The sequence below is a fragment of the Notolepis coatsorum genome (genome assembly GCF_963971535.1).
Source record: "Notolepis coatsorum genome assembly, chromosome: 7".
Classification (NCBI taxonomy): domain Eukaryota; kingdom Metazoa; phylum Chordata; class Actinopteri; order Aulopiformes; family Paralepididae; genus Notolepis; species Notolepis coatsorum.
The window spans coordinates 15,436,987-15,464,786 of NC_140171.1; the positions used below are offsets into that span (position 1 = coordinate 15,436,987).

The following is a 27,800-nucleotide window of genomic DNA, read 5'->3' on the forward strand; positions in this document are numbered from 1 at the left end:
GCCGTAAAAACTAGGAAGTCGTTTTGAAACTTCTGGTTGTTGTTGTATTTGAAGATGGGGGGGGGGGAGAATGTGTGTTGTCCCGGAGATTTTTAATAGTATTTCAGCCCCTCACTCACCTCTCCTATGTAAACCTAGATGTGTATTTAGTTTGAAACTCGACTGTTGGTAGGATTATAGCAGCACCGCTCAACTTGGCCATGTACATTTGTTTGAAATACTAAAGAAAAACATAGCAGTGCTGGCCACAACATGAGGAGGCAAGAGGACCTTATTGTACAGTCGGCAGTGATGGAGAAGTCACCTGAAATTAATGTGAGACACTTCATCCGGAACCCTGTCTTGTTGAAAAAGGAGGAATACAACCGGGTTAAATGTGTCAATACTGATCGTAGAGTAAATGATGTTTGTGAGCATGTGCTGTTCTGGATTGTGGAGAAAGATCAAGACGACGACCGAGTTTGAAGAACACGCTGCTTGTATGGTGTATATAGATGGACAGACAAACTGCTTGTATGGTGTATTTATAGATGGACAGACAAACTGCTTGTATGGTATATTTATAGATTAACAGACAAACTGCTTGTATGGTGTATTTATAGCTGAACAGACAAACCGCTTGTATGGTATGGTTTATTTCTTAATTCCCGAGGGGAAACATGGTTTGCCACCAGAGCAAATACAAATACACAAACATGAAAGAAACAATTACATACAGTACATGATACACAACAGTACAAGATACACAGCAGAAGAGGAGAGCCTCTTATAGAATTTTGGGTTTGCAATTGGCTTATTTAGTTTCTGGTTTATATTTGTTTTTAACATTTTACATTATAAAGTCCTTACTATGGAGGTCAAAGTTGACTAGCATTCCCAAGCTCACCTCAATGATGTCACTTCCTGCCCACATGGTATATAGCTCCCACCTTTACAAGCTACCATTGCTAGCCTATTAACACTGAAGATGGAACACCTGTTCCGAAACATGTCTGTTCTATAGGCTGCCATTAAAAACCATTTTTAAATCTGAGAGTGCTGGTCCGGCCTCCTGCTTTCTTCCGTATTTCTAGATGAACAAACAAACTGCTTGTATGGTGTATTTCTAGATGAACAAACAAACTGCTTGTATGGTGTATTTCTAGATGAACAGACAAACCGCTTGTATGGTGTATTTCTAGATGAACAGACAAACCGCTTGTATGGTGTATTTATAGATGAACAGACAAACTGCTTGTTATGACAAACTGCGTGTATGGTGTATTTATAGATGAACAGACAAACCAACTGGGAAAAGGTGTTGCATTTATGGATTATTTTAATCACATATTTATTCATGCTTTTACAAGCCAAGCCAAAAGGATCAGCCCAGTATTGTCTTTATGACACAACTCTTCCAGGACATTCTCAAAGAGTGGGAACCCTGACAGTCTTATATGATACAATATACATGGTTCATTGTTCATATTTATCACATTTGTTATAGATGCTTTTTGCTTGTGAAATAGCCTAATGAACATGTGAAGTCCATCCTCCCTATTGATCAAGTTAAAGTTGCTCAAAGGGGATTTTCTTTTGGTTTATTGTTTGTCGTCACAAAGCTCACCATTGTGTTAAAGGAACAGGCCAACATAATGGGAAATGGGCTGACTGTTTTCTGCAGAGTAACTCTAACCCTGACTGGTGGCTGGTCAGTCCAAGGTCAGAGGTTAAAGAGGCCCTTTCATCCTCCTGACTGGTGGCTGGTCAGAGGTTAAAGAGGCCCTTTCATCCTCCTGACTGTGCCTGGTCAGTCCCAGGTCGGACACCTGTGCATCTCTCTTGTTACGTGACTCTACACATCCTTGAGAACCTTGTCTGAACTGGATCGTATGGGAAAACGCACAGGTGTCTCATATTGGATGGTCAGCAAGCAAAGACGCCCCTTGGTCAGACGAGTATATCAGACCGCGGAGTAGAAGGACGGGGAAGCTTCTTTTCCACTCTGCTGCCCTGCATTGCTGTCAGAAAAGCCTGTTGTGATCCATGGACCGCACCCGATGATTAATGTACTAATTATTATGTCTGATTGTTCAATAAATGCAAGACATATTGTTTGAACTCTTTTCCAGTGTCTAACATTCCATATCATTCTGTTTTGATCCGAGGAGTAACGAAAACTACCCACAGTTCCCTTTTGGTTTGTGTCCCCTAAAAAGAGGGATGTTCAGTAGAAAGCTCTCTGAAAACATTCTGACTGTGTCTGAGGTTAATTCTTTACAGATATGTATATTTGTGTACAAATGCATTCATGATCACAATCTACCAAATGGTTTTAATAGTTTTTTTTTCTTTTAATTCAGATGTTCATTCATATGTCACACGTCAGTCCAGGGACCTGCTTATACCTCATTGTGGTACTTCACTTAGGCAGTTCTCAGTGAGGTATAGAGGGTCCAATCTTTGGAATGCAGCTGATCCTATGCTGAGGAAATCTCCATCTCTGCTTATTTTTAAAGCAAACTACAAAAAAATTCTCATCCAAAAGTAGTAGATGATAGATAATAGGTCATACATGTAGGTATGCATTTGGTTATGTGGGTGGGTAGGTTTGTAGGCAGGTGGGTGGGTTGTTATATATTATGCATGTATGTATATGCATGTATGTACTGTGTGTATGTATGTTTGTATTAACACAACTCTTTTTAATGTATTCTGGTATTTTATAATATGCATATTTTTGTATGTTTGATTTTATAAAACAGGGGAAGTTCTTGATAAGCCTCTAGGCTTCTAACTTCTCCTTCACAATCGTTATAACTTATTATGTATTGTTTTTACTTCTGTTTAACTGTGTTAATAAACAAACAAACAAACAAACAAACAAAGCTATCTGGCTACAAGCTAGCCTAGCTCAGCACAAATGAATGGACCAGCTAGCCTAGCTTAAAGCTCAGGGGGAGAGGTGTTGTTGGCCAACAGCTAGGCTAGCTTGTCCGTATCTGCTTCCACTCATTTTGGCTAAGCTAGGCTAGCTTCAATGTTCTATTCACAAACCCACCTATACAATGTCCCCAAATATATATGATAATGATTGTACCTTAATAATATTTACCAATAACTTTTTTTTTTGATCCACTTTTTCTCCCATTTTCTATATTTTCTCCCATCCCAATTTCGTATCATCCAATTCAACCCTCCCCTGTCACGGACGCTGTTTCTTGCCTCCCACAAGCCGGCTGCAATGTGGACTAAGTCATACATAGCACAAGTCCCCTCCGGTACTTGAGGTAACGGCAGTCGCATCTTTTCACCTGCGCAGCTCGATCTCTCAGTGGCGAGGAGTAACGCGTGGGAGGCTCACGCTGCCCCCGACACTTCCTGATTCTACTGCGCAGGCGCACCAACCGACCTGTAGGAGTCGCTGTCCACAACGCCCGATCCCCACCCATCAGTTTCCCACCCCCTAATACGGCCAATGTGTATTAGTACGGACGACCAGCTAAACTGAAAGCAAATGTGGAGCGCTGGGCTCGAACAGGCGAGCCCATGCAGCGTCTCCTGATTTCGTGGCGAGCGCCTTGCCCACTACGCCACGTAGCCGCCCATATTTACCAATAACTTTTAACTTAGGTCAATGTCCCCAATTAAATAATATATATATATGACATACCGGTAAGCACAAAGTCAACTGAATATTCTCAAGCCTGAAAATATTCCCACAGAACACTGCAAGAATGTGTTCTTTAGGGTTTTGTATCAATAGCCAACGCATAGTTGATAACAAAATGGTGAGCTATATGGAATGTTAAAGGGGCACTTCACCAGAAAACACTGATTTATTTCACACATAATCTCACATTATGTACAGTCATTTACCTAGTATGGTTTTGTCAATAGTTCAATGTACAATTGTGTTTGTTTGTACAGTGTCTCCTCCCCCCCCCCCCTCAATGTACAGTGTTACTTGTTTATACAGTGTGCCCCCCGCCCCCCCCCCCCCCCCCCCCCAACCACCTCCAATGTAAATTACCCAGTATGGTTGTCAATATCCCAATGTACCCAACCCCCCCCACCCAACCTCCAATGTACAGTTTCTACGTCAAATGTATATACTCCCTTTTCTTGACTCCTTCTGTATCACAAACAGTACTGTATTTGCAAATCTGGTATGTCATAAATGTATAGATGTAGCAGTACTGACTATCTGTATGTCATGTATGTCATATATGTCTATATGAATTGAAAATGGGGGACCCTGATGGAAACAAGACAAACGTCTTTCTCAGGTCTGCATCCCCTTAACAATTGTATGTATTGAGCCGTACTGTATTGTACCCATTCTGCAATCTGTTAAATAAAGTTTTCATTCATTCATTCATTCACACATCCAAAAACTCCAAACCGTTTGCACACATTAATTTAGTTTGACAGTTATTGAGAGAAGATTGGTTTGAATATGGCCACCAGTGATGCCATCGGGGACATTTAATCCTTAATTAATTACAGCTCAGTGAAATGATAAGGCAGCAGTTCCCTGTAAAGACAAGGTGGTGCTACTTCTTTCATCTACATTTCACGGAGCTGTAATTAAGACAAGGATTCAATGTCCCCCGATGACATCACCTGTGGCCCTTTTCAAACCAGGACACCCACATTCCAAAAGGTCTAGTCAGAGGTAGACACCAACACGGCACGCCACCCGACAGCCTCAGAAACACAGTCCACATGAATGCAAAAATACACTTTTTATTAAGACATCCATGCTGTTGAAACATTTACATTTAGTCATTTAGCTGAACGCTTTTATCCAAAGCAACTCACAATTTGTGTACAACAATTCAGCAGAAGGGTACAACTCTGGCAGCTAAGGGTAAGAAAGATTGTTCGTCAAACAGTGTCGAACTTGAGTGCTACAGTCTTTTTTCTTTTCTTTTTTAAAATATATTTTTATTTGCATTTCTCAATTTTACAAACAGTTTACATTGAATAGATTTTTTCCCCTCCTTTCTCCCTCCCCCCTCCCGTGAGAAGAGTGTTTGGAGCATAAACATTTGGCCTCTGTATCAGAGGAGAACAGCAAGAAAAATAACAATGACAGTATTAATATTTACAACAGTGTATATAAATAAACCCTCTCCCTCCCCCCCCACAACCCTCCCCGTTACTGTCGTTGTCAGAACAAGGTACCTGAGTCATATTACGGAGTATATCAACACATATTCTATGCAATCGTATCTGTGTACATCAGTCAGAAGTGTAAAGAATAATTATATAAAAAAAAGAACGTGGACGAGGTCCTATTATTTCCCTCTTTCCCTCTCCTCCCCCCCTCTCTCCCCTTCTCTCTCCTCCATACCTTTCCCCCCTCCCTCTCTCTCTCTTCCTCCCTCTCCTGTGTTTGGAGTATGAGCATCTAGGATCTAAAACATTTATAAAAAAAAGGTAAAAACAAGCAGGACAAGGTCAAATGTAACAGATTTCAGCACTTCCTATTACTGCCATTGTCAGAGCAGGGTACCTGAGTTGTATCACAGATTATATCAACACATGTCATGTGCAGTCACATCGGTGTAGATCAATCAAAGGTTACAGTATAAAGAATAATGTAAAAAACATTAAAAGTAAAATAAAAAAACAGTCACAGATAAAATGGTGTTCGAGGGAGTCACTCACACTCAGGCACAGTAGGCTATAGGCCATGGTTGGTGTTGTTACGACCCTGGCTCATGGGTCGTAACAATACAACAACCTATGTGCAAACCAACACAAAAACCCCGTGCTCTAACTCAAAGTGCTACTATCTCAAGGAACTATTAAGGTAAATGTAAACTAAGGTACTAATGGAAACCCAACGGACAAGGACTGGAAGAACCTGACAGCTCTTCCTCTCAGCACAGACACTGCATGTGTGTTACTAGGTCTGCCTTTAAAGCTCCCAGTAGGTAACCAATCAGCACTAATTGGCTAATTGGCAGCCCTCACCTGCATGCACAGTGACACAGAAGTGATCAGCTCCTGGTACATAACAGGTGTATATAGTTATCAGGTCTGTCAGATGCAGGTTTTATTTCCAGCTATTCAGGGCTTAGTTGGTGGGTAATGTTGTAAGGCTTTTCAAAGTGATAAACGGCTGCCAGTATTGGGTAAACCTTTTTGTAGATCCTCTAAGGGTAAACTTAATCTTTTCCAACTTCAAGAAGAACATAGTATCCGTAAGCCACATAGCTATTTTTTTTGGGGGGGGGGGGGGATGCTCCGCGCCAAATATGGCAGCAGAGCTACTGTGGCTGGCACCAAGTCAAGTCAGTTTTATTTATATAGCACATTTACAAATGACTAACAGCCAAACCAAAGTGCTTTACAACATGATAAAAAAAACACATACAATGCAATAAAATACACTAAAATTACAAAAAAAAGGATGTTGCTGTCTCGCCCTCCCAACCCCCCCCTAGCTGCAACTGTTGCTTAAATGGGCTATACATTTGATTGATAGTGCAGGAGACTTCCATCCTAACAAAATCCTACGTCTTGCTAGCAGTGTGATAAACGCTATTGTGATGCGAGTTAAGAATGTTTAATTGGCCAGTATTTGGTGGGACTCCAAAAATAGCTGTTTGGGGTGAGGGTTCAAGATCGAATGAGAGCTCTCTCTCTCTCTCTCTCTCTCTCTCTCTCTCTCTCTCTCTCTCTCTCTCTCTCTCTCTCTCTCTCTCTCTCTCTCTCTCTCTCTCTCTCTCTCTCTCTCTCTCTCATCTTAGCCCAAGCTGTCTGAAAAGGTAAGGGTTTTGGCTGTGAATAATGGTGACAAACCTTAAACTGGCTTCTCTTCCCATTAGTCGCACCATGTCAATGGTGTACCGTGCTTTGGACTCCCTGCTTCCCGTGGCCCTGGCTGCCTCCATTTCACCATTATTTATGACCCTCTGTGTCAGAAGTTCATCCAACAACGTGTCTAAAAGTTGGTTAGACGCTCTGTTGATAAATTGTGTTCGAACTGAGAGCAGCCTTTCCTCCGCTTGTGACGGCACCTGGGCTCCACTTGGACCGGGACCTACAACATCATCTGGAAGATAAGACTTTTATTAAGTAACCAGTTAGACAAAGACTTTTATTAAGTAACCAGTTAGACAAAGACGCTTATTAAGTAACCAGTTAGACAAAGACTTTTATTAAGTAACCAGTTAGACAAAGACTTTTATTAAGTAACCAGTTAGACAAAGACGTTTAACCCTGTAAAGCCCTCAGTTGCAAGGTGAAATCACCTTTAGATAGTTAAAAAAAAGTCTGTACATTTCTTTTTCTTTTTTTTAACACATTTACATAGTCAATGGGTCCTGAATGTTCAGGAATGTTGGTGCATGTATCCTTTTAGTATGACAATTTGTGTAAAGAGATGTAAATGTTAGATTGGGGCACCTTGGGTCTGGGTGAATGGGGCATGCATTCTTTTGTGGTGTAAATAGGTGTGAATGTGGAATGTGTAAATAGAATGTGGATGCTAGTACTATAGTATAGTTATTCCTACTGCAATATAATAAGCATGTGTATTATATCTATCTATCTATCTATCTATCTATCTATCTATCTATCTATCTATCTATCTATCTATCTATCTATCTATCTATCTATCTATCTATCTATCTATCCATCCATCCATCCATCCATCCATCCATCCATCCATCCATCCATCCATCCATCCATCCATCCATCATCTATCCATCCATCCATCCATCCATCCATCCATCCATCCATCCATCCATCCATCCATCCATCCATCCATCCATCATCTATCCATCCATCCATCCATCCATCCATCCATCCATCCATCCATCCATCCATCCATCCATCCATCCATCCATCCATCCATCCATCCATCCATCCATCCATCCATCCATCCATCCATCCATCCATCCATCCATCCATCCATCCATCCATCTATCTATCTATCTATCTATCTATCTATCTATCTATCTATCTATCTATCTATCTATCTATCTATCTATCTATCTATCTATCTATCTATCTATCTATTTATTTCTACTTTTTCCATTTCAGAATGCCACCAGCAATACACTATGAACTCACAGCATCATCACTAAGATGTTTATAATACACTATGAACTCACAGCATCATCACTAAGATGTTTATAATACACTATGAACACACATCATCATCACTAAGATGTTTATAATACACTATGAACACACAGCATCATCACTAAGATGTTTATAATACACTATAGTATGAACACACAGCATCATCACTAAGATGTGTATAATACACTATGAACACACAGCATCAACACTAAGATGTTTATAATACACTATAGTATGAACTCACAGCATCATCACTAAGATGTTTATAATACACTATGAACACACATCATCATCACTAAGATGTTTATAATACACTATAGTATGAACACACAGCATCATCACTAAGATGTGTATAATACACTATGAACACACAGCATCACAACTAAGATGTTTATAATACACTATGAACTCACAGCATCATCACTAAGATGTTTATAATACACTATGAACACACATCACTAATATGTTTATAATACACTATGAACACACAGCATCATCACTAAGGGCGTTTTCACACCTAGCTCGTTTGGAGCCGTTGTTTCGAAACCTGGAGCGTTTACCCCCTATTTCGGTTCAGTTGGGCATATGTGAACACAGCAATCGCATTCTGTTGCGGAACAAAACAAGCGGGCCGAGACCACCTAGAGAGGGTGGTCTCGGCGCACTTCCAACCGAACCCGACATGACTCGTAAGCTGTGAGAATGCAATCGACTTAACAAACCGACACAACTCACTTGCCGTAGCATAGAATGTGGATGAGAGCCGTGATGTAAGTGGTTGCAGAAAAAGCCCATTTTAAAGCACCTATTCCCCATGCACAATTTGCACATGCGCAGATTGCCCACGGAGTCTGGACGACGCGAGATGACGCACAAATGAATGTGGACTGTTCCATCGGGGAGCTTCGGTGGTAATGTGAGTGGCTACAGACGGCTGCACTTAAATATAAACATTAGTCTACCTGGAGACTCAATGAGGTAATTGTAAATGTCGCCATAAGACGCGTCTGGCCATTTAGTGGGATAATTTTTTCATTATCCTGTTCGGCTGAATTGAAAGGACACTGGCCACCGAAGCTCCCCCCTCTGATGGAACAGTCCACATTCATTTGTGCGTCATCTCGCGTCGTCCAGACTCCGTGGGCAATCTGCGCATGTGCATAGGGAATACAGTAGGTGCTTTAAAATGGGCTTTTTCGCTGCCGATTTAGTTCTGATCGATTAGGAATGGCTCGCGCCGTGTTCAGGAGATTGAGGCGCATAAAAGACTATTCGATCATGTCTCTAGCACCCCCACAGCCGTATCAGCAACCACTTACATCACGGCTCTCATCCACATTCATCCATTTGCTCCGTGTGAACACAAACGAACTAAGGGACAAGTGCAACATTGTATCATTATAGTCCCTGTGTCTCCCTGAATAGGAACAAAGCAAACGAACTACAGGTGTGAAAACACCCTAAGATGTTTATAATACACTATGAACTCACAGCATCACTAAGATGTTTATAATACACTATGAACACACAGCATCACTAAGATGTTTATAATACACTATGAACACACAGCATCACTAATATGTTTATAATACACTATACACTCACGTCATCATCAACACTAAGATGTTTATAATACACTATGAACTCACAGCATCATCACTAAGATGTTTATAATACACTATGAACACACAGCATAAAAAATAATGAGGCTAGTAGGCTAGAAAAATTCAGTTTTGTAAATACAATCTTATCCTGTTTTTCTTTTATTATTAATACTTTAATTATTTTTTTAATAAATGTCTATTCATAAAAATATATGACTGATGTGTGATTATTATTCATGTTATATACTGTTATGTTTCACTACCACAATACAGAAGGTTAACCCTTTAACTACCACACTACACACACCACAAATGGCTAACCCTTTCACTACCACACTACAGAAGGTTAACCCTTTCACTACCACACTACAAAGGGTTAACACATTCACTACAAAAGGTTAACCCTTTCAGTACCACACTACAGAACGGTAACCCTTTCACTACCACAAAGGTTAACCCATTCACTACCACACTACAGAAGGTTAACCCTTTCACTACCACACTACAAAGGGTTAACCCATTCACTACAAAAGGTTAACCCCTTCACGACCACACTACAGAAGGTTAACCCTTTCACGACCACGCTACATGTTAACCACCTGTGCTGTGGTAGTGAAAGGGTTAAATGTACACATATTCAGGAAAACATAAGATGCTTGTCTTTCCTGGCTCCTCAACCGTAATAGTTTTGTAGACAACAATACACAACGATCTATACAATAATACAGGGGGGGGAAAGCAATGGATAAAATATATATATATATCAATTTTTTTTAAAGATATTCTACAGGTGTGTAAGTCACTGAAGGTGCTTTTGTGTGTGTGTGCTCATGTGATAATTTAGAGTCTATCCGCCTGTAGTCTGTTTGCCCGGTGGAAGTAGCTGTTCAGTTTTCAGTTTTGGATGTGGACCTGAGACTGCGGTAGCTCTACATTCAAACAGCCATCACTGATACAGAGCGTCTGGTCAGTAACATCGGTCTCCCAGTCCCTCAGCTCTGCAGTAAACAGAACATACATTTCCTGGTATCTCGTTCTCACTTTATCCAATCAGGAAAGAGAGCTCCACAATGCAAAGATGGGTGAGACAAAAATAAGAAATAAAAACTAGTTTTAAGTGCTTGAAACAAGTAAAATAATCTGCCAGTGCAGTAAGAAAATTTGGCTTGGCAATATTTATTGAATGTAAAAAATATCTAGGGTTTTCCCTCCTGATTGTATAAAGTGAGAACAGGATTTCAGAAAATTTATTTTGTGTTTACTGCAGAGCGGAGGGACTGAGAGGCCCATGTTACTGACCAGACATTCTGTATCAGTGATGGCTGTTGGAATGTAGAGCTGCTTAATTTAACAAAAGATTAATTAACTGATAATTCTGATAACTGTGATCATTCCATTCAAGGAGTGAATTTACCTGTCAGGTGAACAACTCGGCTCCAAACAGCACCATATGGACGCTTTATCATCAATCCAACCCTCCTTGCGTTTGGATCCATGAATACTTCAAATGTCGGAACGTAATTTGGTCCATAGTTCGGATGAAACGGCTCACTCTGAGAACAGATGACAAAGTAATTGTAATAGATCAAAAGCAATAAAACATTTATATAATTCATATTCCTTTAATTGTGCACTAATGATTTTCGATTGTTTAGAATAAGGACCGCATTTGATTGAGTCTACAGAGTCTGCACGCTGTCCGGCTGGCAATGAGGACCACGTGGACTGAACCTTTAAATTACAAGTTTATTCCATGCAATGTGTCTGAGTCTACGCGGTGCTTGTTGCAAATTATCTGCCAGTGCAGTAAGAAAATTTGGCTTGGCAAGATTTCTTGAATGTAAAAATATCTAGGGTTCTCCCTCCTGATTGGATAAAGTGAGAACGGGATTCCAGAAAATGTATTTTGTGTTTACTGCAGAGCGGAGGGACTGGGAGACCCATGTTACTGACCAGACACTCTATATCAGTGATGGATGTCAGAATGTAGAGTTATTATTTTAACATGTAGACTTATTTTAACAAAAAGACATTTCTTGGTCACTACCATCATCAAAATGACAAAAGCAATGCTAAAAATCGTACTTTTCTGTAAGGGTTGTCCAACCGGAATACAGTACAGTATGCTGATACTAGTGTGTGTGTGTGTGTGTGTGTGTGTGTGTGTGTGTGTGTGTGTGTGTGTGTGTGTGTGTGTGTGTGTGTGTGTGTGTGTGTGTGTGTGTGTGTGTGTGTGTGTGTGTGTGTGTGTGTGTGGTAGGTATGCTGACCTCAGGTTGCAGCTCATACAATTGCTGACACTGCAGACTGTAGTCTTGGCCTCTGATCAGGACACAATTGGATGAGGTCGTGATTTGTCTGCTCCCCTCGTGCTGTGCTTTTACCTTCAACCGGAAAAATTGGATCGGATAGTTTAGTATTACAAATATATTTAATCAATTCGATTCAGTTAGCACACAGAAATAGAAGGTTTCATTCATTCAGATACATTATTCTATATCTATGAGTTGGCAAGACAAGTGTCCGCTTGGACTTCACAGAAACAAGAGTAACAAGTGTAAGTGGTATTTTGTCGTTTGTTAAAATAACTGGTCTACATGTTAAAATAATAGCTCTACATTCTGACAGCCATCACTGATATAGTGTTTGGTCAGTGTTATAGAAAATATTATTATTATGTTTCATCCTATTACATAATTTGTACAGCTGGGCCTATTAGTTAATAGCTATGTTTAAATACATATTCTCTGTACAGTCTTGACTAGTTAATATAGTTAACTGGTATACAGTTTCTCAGACACTAGGGTGACAGTCTTAACAGTGTTCTTAAAACAACAGCCAAGGCCCAGGACAGCTCGACTTAGATATACGACACGTCCAAGAAAAATCACATCTTGTTCTTTTCTTGTTAGTCAGTCTTGTGTCAGACACGACAAAACCCCTAAACCCATCTTTTGTTTTTACATTTTTCATTCCCAGCTGGTGTATTTAATTGTAAGTCTGACCAGAGCTCTCTCACTTTCTGGTCAGACGCTCATGTTTCACTTGTCTCCGATTGTAAACTGAGGATACTTTTCTGTGGCCACAGAAATAAAACTGTTCTTTTGACAATTTGACTCATCTGAATTTCTAGTTTTACTGTTTGGCTCCTTTAAAATATTCCACAACATCAGTAACATGGGTCTCCCAGTCCCTCCGCTCTGCAGTAAACACAAAATACATTTCCTAGTATCCTAGTATCCAGTATATCCAATCGACTCTACTAGTTACACTGCTGGCCAGTATGACTTAGTTACTACCATAGTGTCTTTATACCTGTATTACTGTACATATGAATACTACAATTTTGTACATACATCTGATTAGCACCATCACTCAGTAGTACTAATTTATATATTTTATACCCAGTTTAAATCACCTGTACATTGTATATTACTGTTGCACTTTACTGTTACATTTGCACTCTGGCGCACTTTACTGTTACATTTCCACTCTGGCTGGATGACAAACATCTTTTTGTTGTACTGTATGATGACAATACTTTTTAATCTAAACCTCATAGTTAAGCCACAGGAATAAATTGTTACCATCCCAGAGTATTCTGCTGCTCCTAAAGCATTTTGTATTATCATTATAATAAAACTGTGATAAATACCGTTACCATCCAAAATGCTAACTATACCGTGATATACATTTTAGGCCATACCTCCCACCACTACAGTACATGAACACATATTATTCATTTAGCCTTGGTCTACAACTTAGAAACTAGACAACTGCATGAAGGTTACAGTACTAACAGTTGGAATGGGGGGGGGGGGGGTACAGGTATGGGTAGGGTAATAGTAGAAATACATAAATATAGGCAATATAATTAGATCTGAATATAATTTTTTTGGGGGGGAATATAAGAACATGACAAAAAGAAAACAGTGTAAACAATATAATTAACTCCGAATATAAGAATATGACAAAAAGAAACCTCACTCCCTCCCCGTTCCTTCCGCACTCCCTCCCCCCGTTCCCACCTCACTCCCACCCGTTCCCACCTCCCACTCTCCTTTCCCTCCCCACTCCCTCCCTGTTCCCACCCCGGTTATATTATACGTTACAATAAATATAGGCAATACAGAATTAGAATCTGAATGTATACTAAGAGTAAAAGTAAACAGTATACACAAGGTGCCCTAACTGGATCGGACCCTAACTTACGTCTTGGTGTGGCACGTTGCTCGGCAGCAGAAACACGTCCAGTACTTGGTGATCAGACCGCGGTGGTCGGGCGAGGAGCAGAACCTGGCACCTCATTGATCTCATCCGATCGTGGAGCCATGTCAAACCAAAGAGGGAGAGGTGTGGTGCGTTCACCACCACGTGAGTCTGGGTAATCCTCAGCGGCTCCAAGATGGTCAACCCATCATCGGTGATGTGGACGACAGACAGTTCTTCGCAGGACAGTGCTGTGGAGGACAACAGAAATGTTGCTTCATACCTCTGTGATCACGTATGCTGTACGTATGTTGTACGTTGTTTCATACCTCTGTTTCTATATTGTTTTTGTATTATGCATTACTAGGAATGTCTGACTCTCTTAACCACCAAAACCTGCACAGACTACAACGTATGATGTATATCATGCCAGTTAGGGTACCTTGTGTATACTGTTTATTTTTACTCATAGTATATATTCTGATTCAAATAATGTATTGCCCTATTATTTGTTGTAACGTACAATATAACCGATAGGGAAAACAGACCCTATAACAGAGTGTATAGTTTGACAGCAGGCCTATGTGCTGGGTGTAATGTTTGACAGCAGGCCTATGTGCTGGGTGTAATGTTTGACAGCAGGGCTATGTGCTGGGTGTATTGTTTGACAGCAGGGCTGTGCTGAGTGTACCTGTGCATTCCTTGCATTAGTAAAAATGTATTAATTCAATCATTGATTTAATAAATGTCAGTTCTACTCTTCAAATAATCACCAAATATCAATGAAAGCTGAGACCCCGAATATCCATTTGAGATGCATCCTAACACTGTGTCAAACTGTTGTTGTTATTAATATATAATAAACATTGTGTTTTGAATCTAATCAAATATTGTGAGTGTACTGTATGAAGACTTGGGACATTATATAATTTTTAGGGATGGCCGATATTATCGGCCGACCGATGTTATCGGCCGATATCGGCAGTAAAATGTAATATCGGAAAATATCGGTATCGGTAAAAAAAAAAGAAAACAATAACAATATTGCATCCAGTGAAATTATTAGTTACCTGAAATTATTCCGTTTTTTTGGGGGGGAAACCCTGCATATATTGGTATCGGTTGATATCGGTTGATATCGGTATCGGAAATTAAGAGTTGGACAATATCGGAATATCGGTATCGGTAAAAAAGCCAATATCGAGCATCCCTAATAATTTTCCTATGTATAATGTCATGTCAACAATGTCGGCCAAAGTGCTACCGTTTCATAAGGTTATTAGATTAATAATGTGCAAATAATTAGCAATATGTCATCAACAAACACTGACTTACTAGCTAAATCTGCACAGTGTGCGAGCTGTAGCTGGGAGACAGAGCCCTGAGGACACTGGACGCTGAACAGAGGACCTGCAGGAGTCCTGCCAGCTGACTGGAGGAGGCTTTCGTCCCATTGGACGGTCCTGTACTGCACCTCCCCCTCCCCCTCCAATCCAAACACCAGCCCTGTCGAACCACACTCGAACACACCTGCACTGGGAAACCTGAACCTGGGGCACACAATAGTAACTGCTGTATTAGAAAGATTACATGATTTATACCAACATTTTATATAACCTGAATCTGGGGCAAAGATTCAAACAACAACTATAACGTTGGCTCTATATTAGTGTAGCAGTCTGGAAAATATGGTATATTATTCAGAACTGCTGACTGTGTTTATATCCCTTTTTGTACACAAAGACATTCTAACTAGTGTCATTGATTCACACGAACAATGACACAAACGCCCCGTCCAACGAGCATGTGAATACGGATCATAAATGACAGTATGGATTCATATTTTACAGTGCGTCTCCTCTTGTGACTGGCAGGCGGGACCAGCAGGGGGCAGTAGCAGGCAGAGAGTGGCGGAGAGAGCTGAGAGATGATAAAGGGAGAAGTGCAGCGGAAGTCGCTCTCTTCTCGGCAGTGAACTTGACCACGAGAAGTCACGTCTAACGGGGGAGCTCTAGACAGCCCCGTTGCTGACGTTTATGCCGGAGTGCCCCGTGGAACAGAGACGGGTGATAGGAAGTACTGGCTAGTGGAGACGATATCCTAGCAGTACCAGTGTTATGATATTATGAACATTAAGTGCAGAGTCGGGCACTAAGACTCGTGTTATACCTAGTTACAGTGAGCGGTATAGGTAGCGTGCGGCTAAGGATCACAGTAGCATTGCTCGTGTTATACCTAGTTACAGTGACGGTATAGTCTGCGTGCCAGAGACGTACGGGACATCCAAGCAGTCTGCCCGGGCGTCAACAGCTGTCTGCACCGGAGAGCAGCAGCACACCGGCTCCAGGCTGCCTGCAGGACACGGGGAGTTCTTTACCACCAGCAGAGTTCGCCCAGCACCAGCTCAGCCAGCACTGCCTCTCTGCTATAGCTCCGCCTGCTAGCCCCTGCGGCGCGAGTGTTCGACGCCATCTTGCCTCCCGGACAACAGTGGAGTGACGAGGCGGCCATTTCGGATGAGTACAAACGAGCATTGATGCTCCCGACTCCATATACAGTATACAGTGTGGTGCTGCCCGCGGGCGAAGTTAACGTTGTTAACCACAGTTCAATAGGGGTACCCCAGACTATATATACCGGTATTAGCATAGGACTTTTGCAAGGTATTTTGTGGGCTCACTCTTTTATTTTATTCCTTTTCTTTGAGCGTGATAAGGCGTGTATTTCCTAAATAATTCCCGTTCTGTGAATCCCTTTATTCTCTTCCCTATGCTTCCCCCTTCCTTCCCCATATTCTCAACCGGGGACAGTAAGAGTGTAATTCCTTAAAGAAGGTGAATACTGTGGTCCGCCCAGACGTGGGCAGCGTTTAGTCTGGGTACCTGAGAGCACTTGGTGCCTGCGTGTGATACTGTAATTGACTTATGCTAATAATTCAGGCCAGTAATTATTGTATGGATACCCATGGTGCAGTAATCACCAGCCGTAGCTTTGTTGTAACCAGGCTGAGTTACAATACAGTCATCCAGAGCGGGAGCACTGTGTGTGTCTTTCATTATTTCTAACCCTAACCCTAACCCTTTGCTACGGGTAATATATGTAATCGTAACCCCTTGCTATTCTACCCTTTCCATTGTAAGGGTTCTGGTCGTCTCACCAAGGGAGGGTACTGCTTGCGGGGGGAACCCAGTTATTTCTCTACCATCCGGTCAGTAGGTGTGGGAGGGAAAAGGGGGCAACTGTGGAGGGTGAGGGTGTGTTGGGGAGTACTGCGGACTACTCCAGAGAGAGGGAGGAAGACCAGAGTACCGGACCAGGTTTGTAAACCCTGGGCCTCATTCACCCCCACTGCCAGCCTCCAGTTGACGCTCCGGACCCCAAAGACGGAGGTGCAGCTGGCCAGGGTGCTGCTGTGTCTCGCTACCTATTGACCGCGCCCCACAGTTCCCACGAAGCAGGGATAATCCACCCTGCTACATTTGGCGTCACGAACAGGATCAACATCCTACTCCACTCCCTTGTAAGTGACGACCCAGAGACCTGAGATGTCGGACAAGGACACCCCGAAGCCCGATGCCAAAGCCGGGCCGTCCCGGGTGACGCAAGGAGGTGACTCGCCGCCCCCGCTCAAAGAGGAAGAGGGGGGAGCCGAGACGGTGCAGACCTTGACCGCCGCAGTGGAGTTCCTAAAGGGTCAACTCCAAGACCAGGCGGAAGCCCTAGACCACCAACACGAACAACTGGAGCAGGCCAGGCACCGAGAGTCGCGTGCCTTGGCCCAAGCCATGATCCAACAGCTTCCTCCAGCGCCCCTCCCAGTGGTGTACGTCCAACGAGAGCGGAAGTGCAGCGAATTTGGAGGGGGGAAAGAGAGAGGAGAGCCGCTGGTGGACGACTGGATCCGAGACATGAAGGTGCATTTTCGGAGCAGCAGAGTGCCCGGTGACGAACAGGCGGAGTTCGTACAGCAGCATCTAAAGGGCGCGGCTAAACGGACAGTGCGCTTCGTGCTAGAAGGGACCGCCCCGGAGCCGGACGCCGTGTTCCGGGTGCTGCAGGAGACGTACGGAGACAAGACCTCGGTCAGTGAACGCCTGAGAGAGTTCCTCGACCGCCGACAAGGAGATGGCGAGACCGTGAGGGAGTTTGCGTATGATCTACAGGAACAGATGCGTCGCATACAGGGCCGGGAACCCCAACGAGTCGCGGATCCTGCCGCCCGGCTGCAGGAGCAGTTTGTGGTAGGCCTGAAGGATGGGATGCTGCGACGGGAGATGAAGAAGTCCATAAAAGAGAACGGAGAGCAGACGTTTCTCGGATTGATGATGGCGGCGATAGACTGGTCGGAGGAGGAGATGGTCCTGCCCCCCAATAGGGGTGGCGCCCAGGCCCTGGTCCACGCCGCAGCCGCAGAAGGACGAGAGGTCCCGATGAGCGGAGACGCAATACAGGGAGCTTTTAAGCGGCTCTTCGCAGGGCAAGAGCGGCTGGACGCACGTCAGGAGCAACTCTTCCAGGCCGTCCAACAGACGCGGGACGCGACCCAGAGAGGCGGCCCCGGACGGCGACGCAGAGACGACGCGCCCGCCGCTAAGCGGGAACTGCCCCGCCGGGACGAAGAGGGCAGGTTGATTTGCTATGCCTGCAATCAGCCGGGCCACATCAGCAGGGAGTGCCCCCGCCACGCCAGCGAGCCCCACCCAGCCCCTGCCCCCACCCCCGAAGTTCCGGGCTCGTCAGGGGACCGACCCGGATCCCGAAGGGCAGTCAACGGCGTCGTAACCGGAGTCGCCGACTCGGCCGCAGGGGGCACTAAGACGCAAGACATGGGGGAATGTCTCACCTTAGACGTCCAGATTGACGGGGTCGAGACCTGCTGCCTCTTCGACACCGGCGCCGAAGTCACCACCATGACCGAAAGCCACTTCCGCAGACACTTCCCGCGGTCGCGGTTGACCCCCTCCAACTGGATCACTCTCTTCGCCGCCAACGGGTTGGAGATCCCAGTGGTGGGGTGTCTCTACGCCGAAGTGAAGTGCCTGGATATGACATTTCCGGGGAAATGCATATTCATACTAAAAGACGATCCAGGCCGAGTGGCCACAGGAGACGCTATCCCGGGACTTCTGGGCATGAACGTGCTCGGCGGGGTAGATGGCCTGTTCAAGGGGATCAAGGGGATGCGGCCGGCGAGCCGAAGACGTGTCGACGCGGGGAGCGTCGCCATCCGCCGTGTGGTCGCCGCCATGGCCCAGGAAGCCCGAGAGTGTATCGCCCCGGGAAGGATGGGGTACGTCAAAGTGGCCGGCAGGGAACCAGTGGTCATTCCCCCGCACAGCGAAGTGGTCGTCCCAGGCCGTTGTGAGACGACAGCGGGGATGCGGCGTCCCGTGATGATAGAGCACACGCCGAGGGCCAACCTGCCTCCCGGACTATTGGTGGCGAACGTGGTGGCATACGCCCGACAGGGGAGAGTGCCTGTGCGGGTGTTGAACCCGACCAACGTCGAGATGGTGCTCCGACCCCGGGCCAGGTTGGCAGAGATCCACTGCCCCCGTCAGGTACGGCCTAAGGAGAGAGTGACCGTGGAGGAAGTGGAAGGAGGCGTCCGAGTGACGGCGATTCAGACTCGGGACCGCCCGCCAGAGGCGGAGCCGGACGGGAAGACCCGCGGGCTCGCCGTGGACGTACAGGCGAACCTGCAGGATCTCACACCGGCCCAAGTGAGCCGGCTGAATCAAGTATTGGAGAAACACAAGGCGGTGTTCTCCGTGGACGACGGGGACTATGGCTACACAACCACGGTCACACACTACGTTCCCACTGGTGACGCACACCCGGTCAAGCAACGGCACCGCCGAATACCGCCCCACGTGTTCCAAGAAGTAAAGAGACACGTGCAAGATCTGGTGGACCTGGGTGTCCTGGTAGAGAGCTGCAGTCCGTGGGCGTCCCCAGCCGTGATCGTCATAAAGAAAGACGGCTCCGTGCGGTTCTGCTGCGATTACCGCCGCCTAAATAACGTGACACACCGGGATGCCTACCCCCTACCTCGTATCGAGGAGTCCCTAGACGCCTTGGGGCAGGCCAAGATCTTCTCCTCGCTCGATCTCACCGCCGGCTACTTCCAGGTGGCGGTGAAAGAGGAAGACCAAGAGAAGACGGCTGTCACGACGCCCTTCGGCCTCTACCAGTGGACTCGTATGCCCTTCGGACTGTGTAACGCACCCGCGACGTTCCAGCGGTTGATGACCGCCGTGCTGGGGGACCTGGCCTTCGACGTCCTACTCGTCTACCTAGACGACGTCTTGGTGTTCGCCAGCGACTTCGAGAGCCACTGTCAGAAGCTGGACCTGGTGTTTGGACGGCTTCGGGAGCATGGACTCAAACTCAAGCCCCGGAAGTGCTTCCTTCTGAAGACCGAAGTCAAGTTCCTGGGACACGTCGTCTCCGCGGCCGGCATACAGGTCGACACCGACAAAGTGAAGGCGTTGGAGGACTGGCCGGCGCCACGCTCAGCGAAGGAAGTGAGGCAGGTGATCGGGTTCCTGTCCTATTATCGGCGGTTCGTGCCCCACTTCGCCCAGGTGGCCCAGCCACTGCACGCCCTGATGGGGAAAGAAAAAAAGGGGTTCGCCAAGGGCCGGCCCGAGGCCTTCAAGTGGACGCCGCAGTGTCAGACGGCCTTCGACCATCTGCGGCAGTGCCTCTTGACACCCCCGGTGCTGGCCTACCCCGACCTCCAGCTCCCCTTCATAGTGACCACCGACGGGAGTTACTTGGGACTGGGAGCGGTACTCAGTCAGGAACAGGAGGGCGTGGAGCGAGTCATCGCCTTTGCGAGCCGAGGCCTGCGTGGGTCCGAAAGGAATGACCAAAATTATAGTGCGTTCAAGCTGGAACTCCTCGCCCTGAAGTGGGCGGTCACCGAGAAGTTCAGAGACCTCCTGATGTACGCCCAGTTCACCGTGATCACCGACCACAACCCGTTGAGACACCTCGGCACGGCCAACCTGGGAGCAGTGGAGCAGCGGTGGAACGCTCAGCTCGCGGAGTATGACTTCGTGGTGCACTACAAACCTGGTCGACTCAACCAGAACGCAGACGCTCTGTCTCGCATGCCGATGCGATCAGAACCCGAAGTGGAAGACACTGAGAAAGACTTCCTAATGATAGCCGCGGCTGGCACCCACACCCGTCAGGGTCTCCAGGAACGGGCCGTTCCATTGTCCGTCCCCGCCCCAGTCGCCCGCGAGGGCTACGTCATGGTCCCAGCGGAGGAAGTGCGGGCCCTGCTGTGCCCTGGGAGACCGACAGAGACGCGGGAGGTCTCGAGTGTCGGCGCACGACGGATAGCGGCACAGAAGGGGAACAGCGGATATGACTGGGCGGAAATGCGACAGCTCCAGGCGGACGATCCCGAGTTGGGTCCGGTGTGGCGGGCGGTGGCACAGGGGGTCCCCCCCACTAAAGTACAGCTGAAGGAAGGAGACCCGAAACTCCGCAAGTTATACGGGCAGTGGGAACGATTCCGTCTGCATCAGCAAGTGCTGTTTCGGCGCGTAAGCGATCCCCGGGATGGAGAGGAGGTTCTCCAGCTGGTGGTGCCCACAGCCCTGCGAAGGAGGATCTACGAGACCCAGCACGAAGACGCGGGACACTACGGGGGACAGGGGACGGTGGTCCTGATGAGGCGAAGTTACTACTGGATCGGAATGGCAGAAGAGGTGAAGCAATGGGTGAAGCGATGCAAGCGATGTGCATTAGCCCGCGACGTGTTCCCTAAAGCCCAGGCCCAGATGACCTGCACTAACGTGACGGCACCCATGGAGGTCCTGGCCATGGACTTCACCGTGTTGGAGAGGTCGGTGGGTGGCTACGAGAACGTACTGGTGCTGACCGATATGTTTACCAGATTCACTATTGCCGTACCGACCAAAGACCAGACTGCGAAGACCACCGCCGCTGCCATCATCAAGTACTGGTTCGTGTACTACGGTTGCCCTGCCCGACTCCATGCCGATCAAGGGCGAAATTTCGAGTCGAGCGTCATCAAGGAGCTCTGCCGACTGTATGGGATTTCAAAGAGCCGCACCACGCCCTACCATCCCCAGGGGAATGGGCAGTGCGAGAGATTCAATCGGACAATGCACGACATGCTGCGTAGTCTGCCCGCAGAGAAGAAGCGGGACTGGAAGGAGCACCTACCCGAGTTGGTACTTACATACAATTGCCACGAACACTCCTCCACTGGATACTCTCCCTTCTACCTGCTCTTCGGGAGGGACGCTAGGATGCCCCGAGATGTCCTAGGGGGCAGAGACGTCATTGAGGAGGGGGCGGCAGACCTAGATGAGTGGGTGCAGAGTCACCACGAGCGACTAAAGGCCGCCGCGGAGGCCGCTGAGGCCACGGCGAAGCAGGCATCCCATCGACGCAAGAGAATTTACGACAGGAAGAGCGGAGGTGCACTCCTGCGGGCCGGAGACCGGGTCCTGATACGCGACCACCGAATCCGGGGCCGTAATAAGATACAAGACAAGTGGGAGCCTACGTCATATGTGGTGGTTAAGCAGAGCCACGAAGGGACGCCCGTGTTCACGGTCAGGCCCGAAGCAGGGGGTCCAGAAAGGACAGTGCATCGAGACCAGCTCAAGACCTGTCCCTTCCCGGCTTCTGACCCGGAAGTGCGGGGGAGGGCCCCTCGACAGATCCCGGTGGCACCGCGGAGCTCGTCCGAATCAGACATCGGAGGTGCTTTCGGGCACCGGCGGGAACCGCATCCTAGGGCGTGTAACCACCCCGGTCCCCTGCGGGACGCCCCTGAGGAGGCCGTGAGCGCCGAGTCAGAGGTGGAGTCGACCCCTTCAGGAGAGGAGGGGGAAGGCGGCGGAGACGGAGTCGAAGAGGAGGCCGCGGGCGGTCCATCGATGGCCCCGGAGGGTGAGGCCGTGGTCCAGGACCCGCCGACAGACACTGCGGAATCCGACACGGAATCGGAGGCGGGGGAGGTGGAACCCCCCAGAGTGGAGGCCGCTCGGCCCCAGAGGAGCACCAGAGGTCGGCTACCCGCTCGGTATCGCCAGGACTACGTGCTCAAGAGCGTGTTCGCGGAACAGTGTGTCCAACTCCTGAGGGAGTGTGTAAAACTGTTGGCATAATGTGTAATTGTCAACCGATGTGTGAAACTGTTGGTCTCAGGACCGTTTTCATGCATGCGTTTGTTTTTGTTGTTTTGTTGTTAACTTGCAGAGGACTTAGCAAGTTCAAAGTGGGGGGAAATGTAGCAGTCTGGAAAATATGGTATATTATTCAGAACTGCTGACTGTGTTTATATCCCTTTTTGTACACAAAGACATTCTAACTAGTGTCATTGATTCACACGAACAATGACACAAACGCCCCGTCCAACGAGCATGTGAATACGGATCATAAATGACAGTATGGATTCATATTTTACAGTGCGTCTCCTCTTGTGACTGGCAGGCGGGACCAGCAGGGGGCAGTAGCAGGCAGAGAGTGGCGGAGAGAGCTGAGAGATGATAAAGGGAGAAGTGCAGCGGAAGTCGCTCTCTTCTCGGCAGTGAACTTGACCACGAGAAGTCACGTCTAACGGGGGAGCTCTAGACAGCCCCGTTGCTGACGTTTATGCCGGAGTGCCCCGTGGAACAGAGACGGGTGATAGGAAGTACTGGCTAGTGGAGACGATATCCTAGCAGTACCAGTGTTATGATATTATGAACATTAAGTGCAGAGTCGGGCACTAAGACTCGTGTTATACCTAGTTACAGTGAGCGGTATAGGTAGCGTGCGGCTAAGGATCACAGTAGCATTGCTCGTGTTATACCTAGTTACAGTGACGGTATAGTCTGCGTGCCAGAGACGTACGGGACATCCAAGCAGTCTGCCCGGGCGTCAACAGCTGTCTGCACCGGAGAGCAGCAGCACACCGGCTCCAGGCTGCCTGCAGGACACGGGGAGTTCTTTACCACCAGCAGAGTTCGCCCAGCACCAGCTCAGCCAGCACTGCCTCTCTGCTATAGCTCCGCCTGCTAGCCCCTGCGGCGCGAGTGTTCGACGCCATCTTGCCTCCCGGACAACAGTGGAGTGACGAGGCGGCCATTTCGGATGAGTACAAACGAGCATTGATGCTCCCGACTCCATATACAGTATACAGTGTGGTGCTGCCCGCGGGCGAAGTTAACGTTGTTAACCACAGTTCAATAGGGGTACCCCAGACTATATATACCGGTATTAGCATAGGACTTTTGCAAGGTATTTTGTGGGCTCACTCTTTTATTTTATTCCTTTTCTTTGAGCGTGATAAGGCGTGTATTTCCTAAATAATTCCCGTTCTGTGAATCCCTTTATTCTCTTCCCTATGCTTCCCCCTTCCTTCCCCATATTCTCAACCGGGGACAGTAAGAGTGTAATTCCTTAAAGAAGGTGAATACTGTGGTCCGCCCAGACGTGGGCAGCGTTTAGTCTGGGTACCTGAGAGCACTTGGTGCCTGCGTGTGATACTGTAATTGACTTATGCTAATAATTCAGGCCAGTAATTATTGTATGGATACCCATGGTGCAGTAATCACCAGCCGTAGCTTTGTTGTAACCAGGCTGAGTTACAATACAGTCATCCAGAGCGGGAGCACTGTGTGTGTCTTTCATTATTTCTAACCCTAACCCTAACCCTTTGCTACGGGTAATATATGTAATCGTAACCCCTTGCTATTCTACCCTTTCCATTGTAAGGGTTCTGGTCGTCTCACCAAGGGAGGGTACTGCTTGCGGGGGGAACCCAGTTATTTCTCTACCATCCGGTCAGTAGGTGTGGGAGGGAAAAGGGGGCAACTGTGGAGGGTGAGGGTGTGTTGGGGAGTACTGCGGACTACTCCAGAGAGAGGGAGGAAGACCAGAGTACCGGACCAGGTTTGTAAACCCTGGGCCTCATTCACCCCCACTGCCAGCCTCCAGTTGACGCTCCGGACCCCAAAGACGGAGGTGCAGCTGGCCAGGGTGCTGCTGTGTCTCGCTACCTATTGACCGCGCCCCACAGTTCCCACGAAGCAGGGATAATCCACCCTGCTACATTAGTATGTGTTTTATATAACCTAACCATAGGAACACCTGTATCAGAAAGATTCTAACAAAATAATCAGATTTATACTAATGTCTGTTTTCCCTACAGTGGTGCAGAAACTGACGTTTAATAATGAGACAGCAAATAGCAATATATTCACTTCCTCTAGTCAAATAATTCTGTCCCAATATAGGCACACATGCAATAGAGAGGGGGGTAGGAGTGGGGGTTGGGGAGGTTGGGTAGAAGGGGTGGGTGGGGGACACTGTACAACTGTACAAGCAACACTGTACATTGGAATATTGACAAGACCATACTTGGTCATTTTTACTGTACATTGGAGGGGGTTGTGTTAGGACATTTACAGGGGCCAGTTTCGAATTGCAGTCTCCCGTAGGTGTTTTTTGAGGGTGTTTTTGAAAGTGGGTAGTGATTCACATTCCTTTACAGCTTTGGGTAGTGCGTTCCACATTGATGTGGCATAATTGCGAAACGTGTTTTTTTCCGCAAGATATTTTTCGACCTGTTCGTAAAGCCATGAAACATTAGGGCTCCATCTGAATAGCTAGTTCTTGGAACAGCAGAGAGGTACACTCTCACAACATTCATGTTTAGTGACTAAAACTCTACTTATTTAATCCTGATAAATCAAATACCGGAATTTTCGGACTATAAGCTGCGCCTTTTCCCCCCATTTTTTGACCCTAACGGTGCGGCTAATCTATGGATTTTTACAGCTAACGGCCACTAGGGGACCTCCTAAATCTAACACTTGAATACGTTATGCAAATATGCAACTTGTTTGTTGAAATGTTAATAAATGGGAGCTTCCTCAGCCATCTCTTTCCCGACAATCCCCTCTGTGCACGAACCCTTACATATGGTAATTAAACATTAAAACACCTGCGGCTTATAGTCTAGTGCGGCTTATATATGTACACATCATTCAATTTAGCTGCTGCGGCTTATATTCAGGTGCGCCTTATAGTCCGAAAATTACGGTACTTACTAGGCTTCAGACTAAGTGAGATATTAGGCTTACTGGGCTTCAGGCCAAGATAATTTTAGTCTTACTAGGCTTCAGCCTAAGGGAGATATCAGTCTTACTAGGCTTCAGGCCAAGTGAGATATTAGTCTTACTAGGCATCAGCTAAGGGAGATTAGTCTTACTAGGCTTCAGACCAAGGGAGATATTAGGCTTAGTGTGTATACTCCACTTTCTATAACATATACAGTAAGTCATTCAACCAAGTAATTCAAAGTAAATTGTTATTTAGAATTTTTACAGATTCAAATGTTGACATCTTGAAGGGCAGGGGAAACAGAAAGGAGCCTGTATTAAAATGTGGTTACTTGTATTCGGTGCTTGGAGAGACAGTTAACATGTCAGGTGTGAAGCTCGTCCAGGACTGGAATACAAAAAGGAACAGAATGTGTTGTTTTCTAAAAGATAAACATCAATAGTGTGCTAAAGTTTGACCAAAGTAGAATTCCCATACGTCACAGTCAAATCTATTTTGATAACATGGGGTTTATTATCTTTATGACATTGTAACAGCAACCTCTTATCTATTGGTTTCATTCGGTTGTCTCCGGGTAAAAGTTCCAGGTTTTCTTAAAAAAAAAATAATAATAATAAATAAATAGCATTTCTTCATGGTAATTAATCCACGCTATCAAACTTAATTTGACAATGATTACAGTGTATATGCAGGTCAGGAAGCTACCACAAGAAATACTCACGTCATTAATCGGGTATATTCTGCACAAGGTCAACTCGCTACCGTGACCAATGTGAAACCACGGGTAGAGGGGTTCAGTGAACGTGGCGTTGAACGTGTGAAGGCGAGTCATTGTGTCAGCGGAGACATTGTAGAATGACAGGACGCCAGCGGGCCAGTCCAGATACACTCCGAGTCTGTAGGAGCAGGCGAGGGTCGGGACAAACACGGCGTCTCGATTGAAAGTCAAGTTAAAACCAACCCCGTCAGGATACATGTAAATGCCACAGCACCAGAGCTTGTCGCTTGTGGCCCTCAGTGCTTCTTTCCTTCCCATGCTCCCGTACACCACTCCTATGCGATTAAATCCCCTGGGCTCTACCTCCCAGTAGCGGCGTCCAGTCAGACTCTCTCTACACAGCACTTCACGGCGGTTGTCAAACCTCTCTGGGTGATCGGAATATGGCTGCGGCTCGTTTGCACGCCTCACTCTTCTGTTCCCCTCGGACAGTAAGAGTTTGTTATTTGCCGTGTTGGGATCCATTGTGAGTTGACAGTCATCTAAAAAAATCAAATAAAAAGTGATGACTAATCAAAGTTGTAATTGCAGCAGGGGTTGGGTAGGAGGGGTGGGTGGGGGACACTGTACAACTGAACAAGCAAAACTGTACATTGGAATATTGACAAGACCATATTTGGTCATTTACTGTACATTGGGGGGGGGGGGGTTGTGTTAGGACATTTACAGGGGCCAGTTTCGAATTGCAGTCTCCCGTAGGTGTTTTTTTAGAGTGTTTTTGAAAGTGGGTAGTGATTCACATTCCTTTACAGCTTTGGGTAGGGCGTTCCACATTGATGTGGCATAATTACGAAACGTGTTTAGTCCCTTGTTTGAGCCGAATCTGGGTTTAACATGATTTGTGGAGCTCCCTCTGGTGTTGTGAATTAGGTATGGCACTCGCCATACCTCGCCATTATCTCACTTTTACTAGATGACTTTTACTATAGGTGACTAACTCAAATATGCTGCCAGGGAAAAAAAGGAAAATGGACATACGAAAGTTTTTGAGTCAAAGGGCAGCAGAGACAAGTGACACAGGGACA

At 46.4% G+C, this 27,800-nt stretch overlaps 1 protein-coding gene across 3 annotated transcripts in view; it reads right to left on the reverse strand.

Moving 5' to 3' along the window:
- Positions 1 to 5,353: 5,353 nt before the first annotated feature.
- The window catches only part of LOC311232301 (NACHT, LRR and PYD domains-containing protein 3-like), a 59,040-nt gene continuing 36,593 nt past the window's right edge, over positions 5,354 to 27,800 (reverse strand). For all 3 annotated transcript variants that reach the window (XM_084319053.1, XM_084319052.1, XM_084319054.1), the window contains 7 exons: positions 26,719 to 27,257; positions 26,329 to 26,384; positions 15,231 to 15,445; positions 13,899 to 14,146; positions 11,957 to 12,070; positions 11,101 to 11,239; positions 5,354 to 7,048 (listed from right to left, as the gene is read on the reverse strand). In XM_084319053.1, the coding sequence (XP_084175179.1) occupies positions 6,735 to 7,048; positions 11,101 to 11,239; positions 11,957 to 12,070; positions 13,899 to 14,146; positions 15,231 to 15,445; positions 26,329 to 26,384; positions 26,719 to 27,257 (1,625 nt within the window). In that variant the 3' untranslated portion in view covers positions 5,354 to 6,734. The remainder of the gene's footprint in view (positions 7,049 to 11,100; positions 11,240 to 11,956; positions 12,071 to 13,898; positions 14,147 to 15,230; positions 15,446 to 26,328; positions 26,385 to 26,718; positions 27,258 to 27,800) is intronic.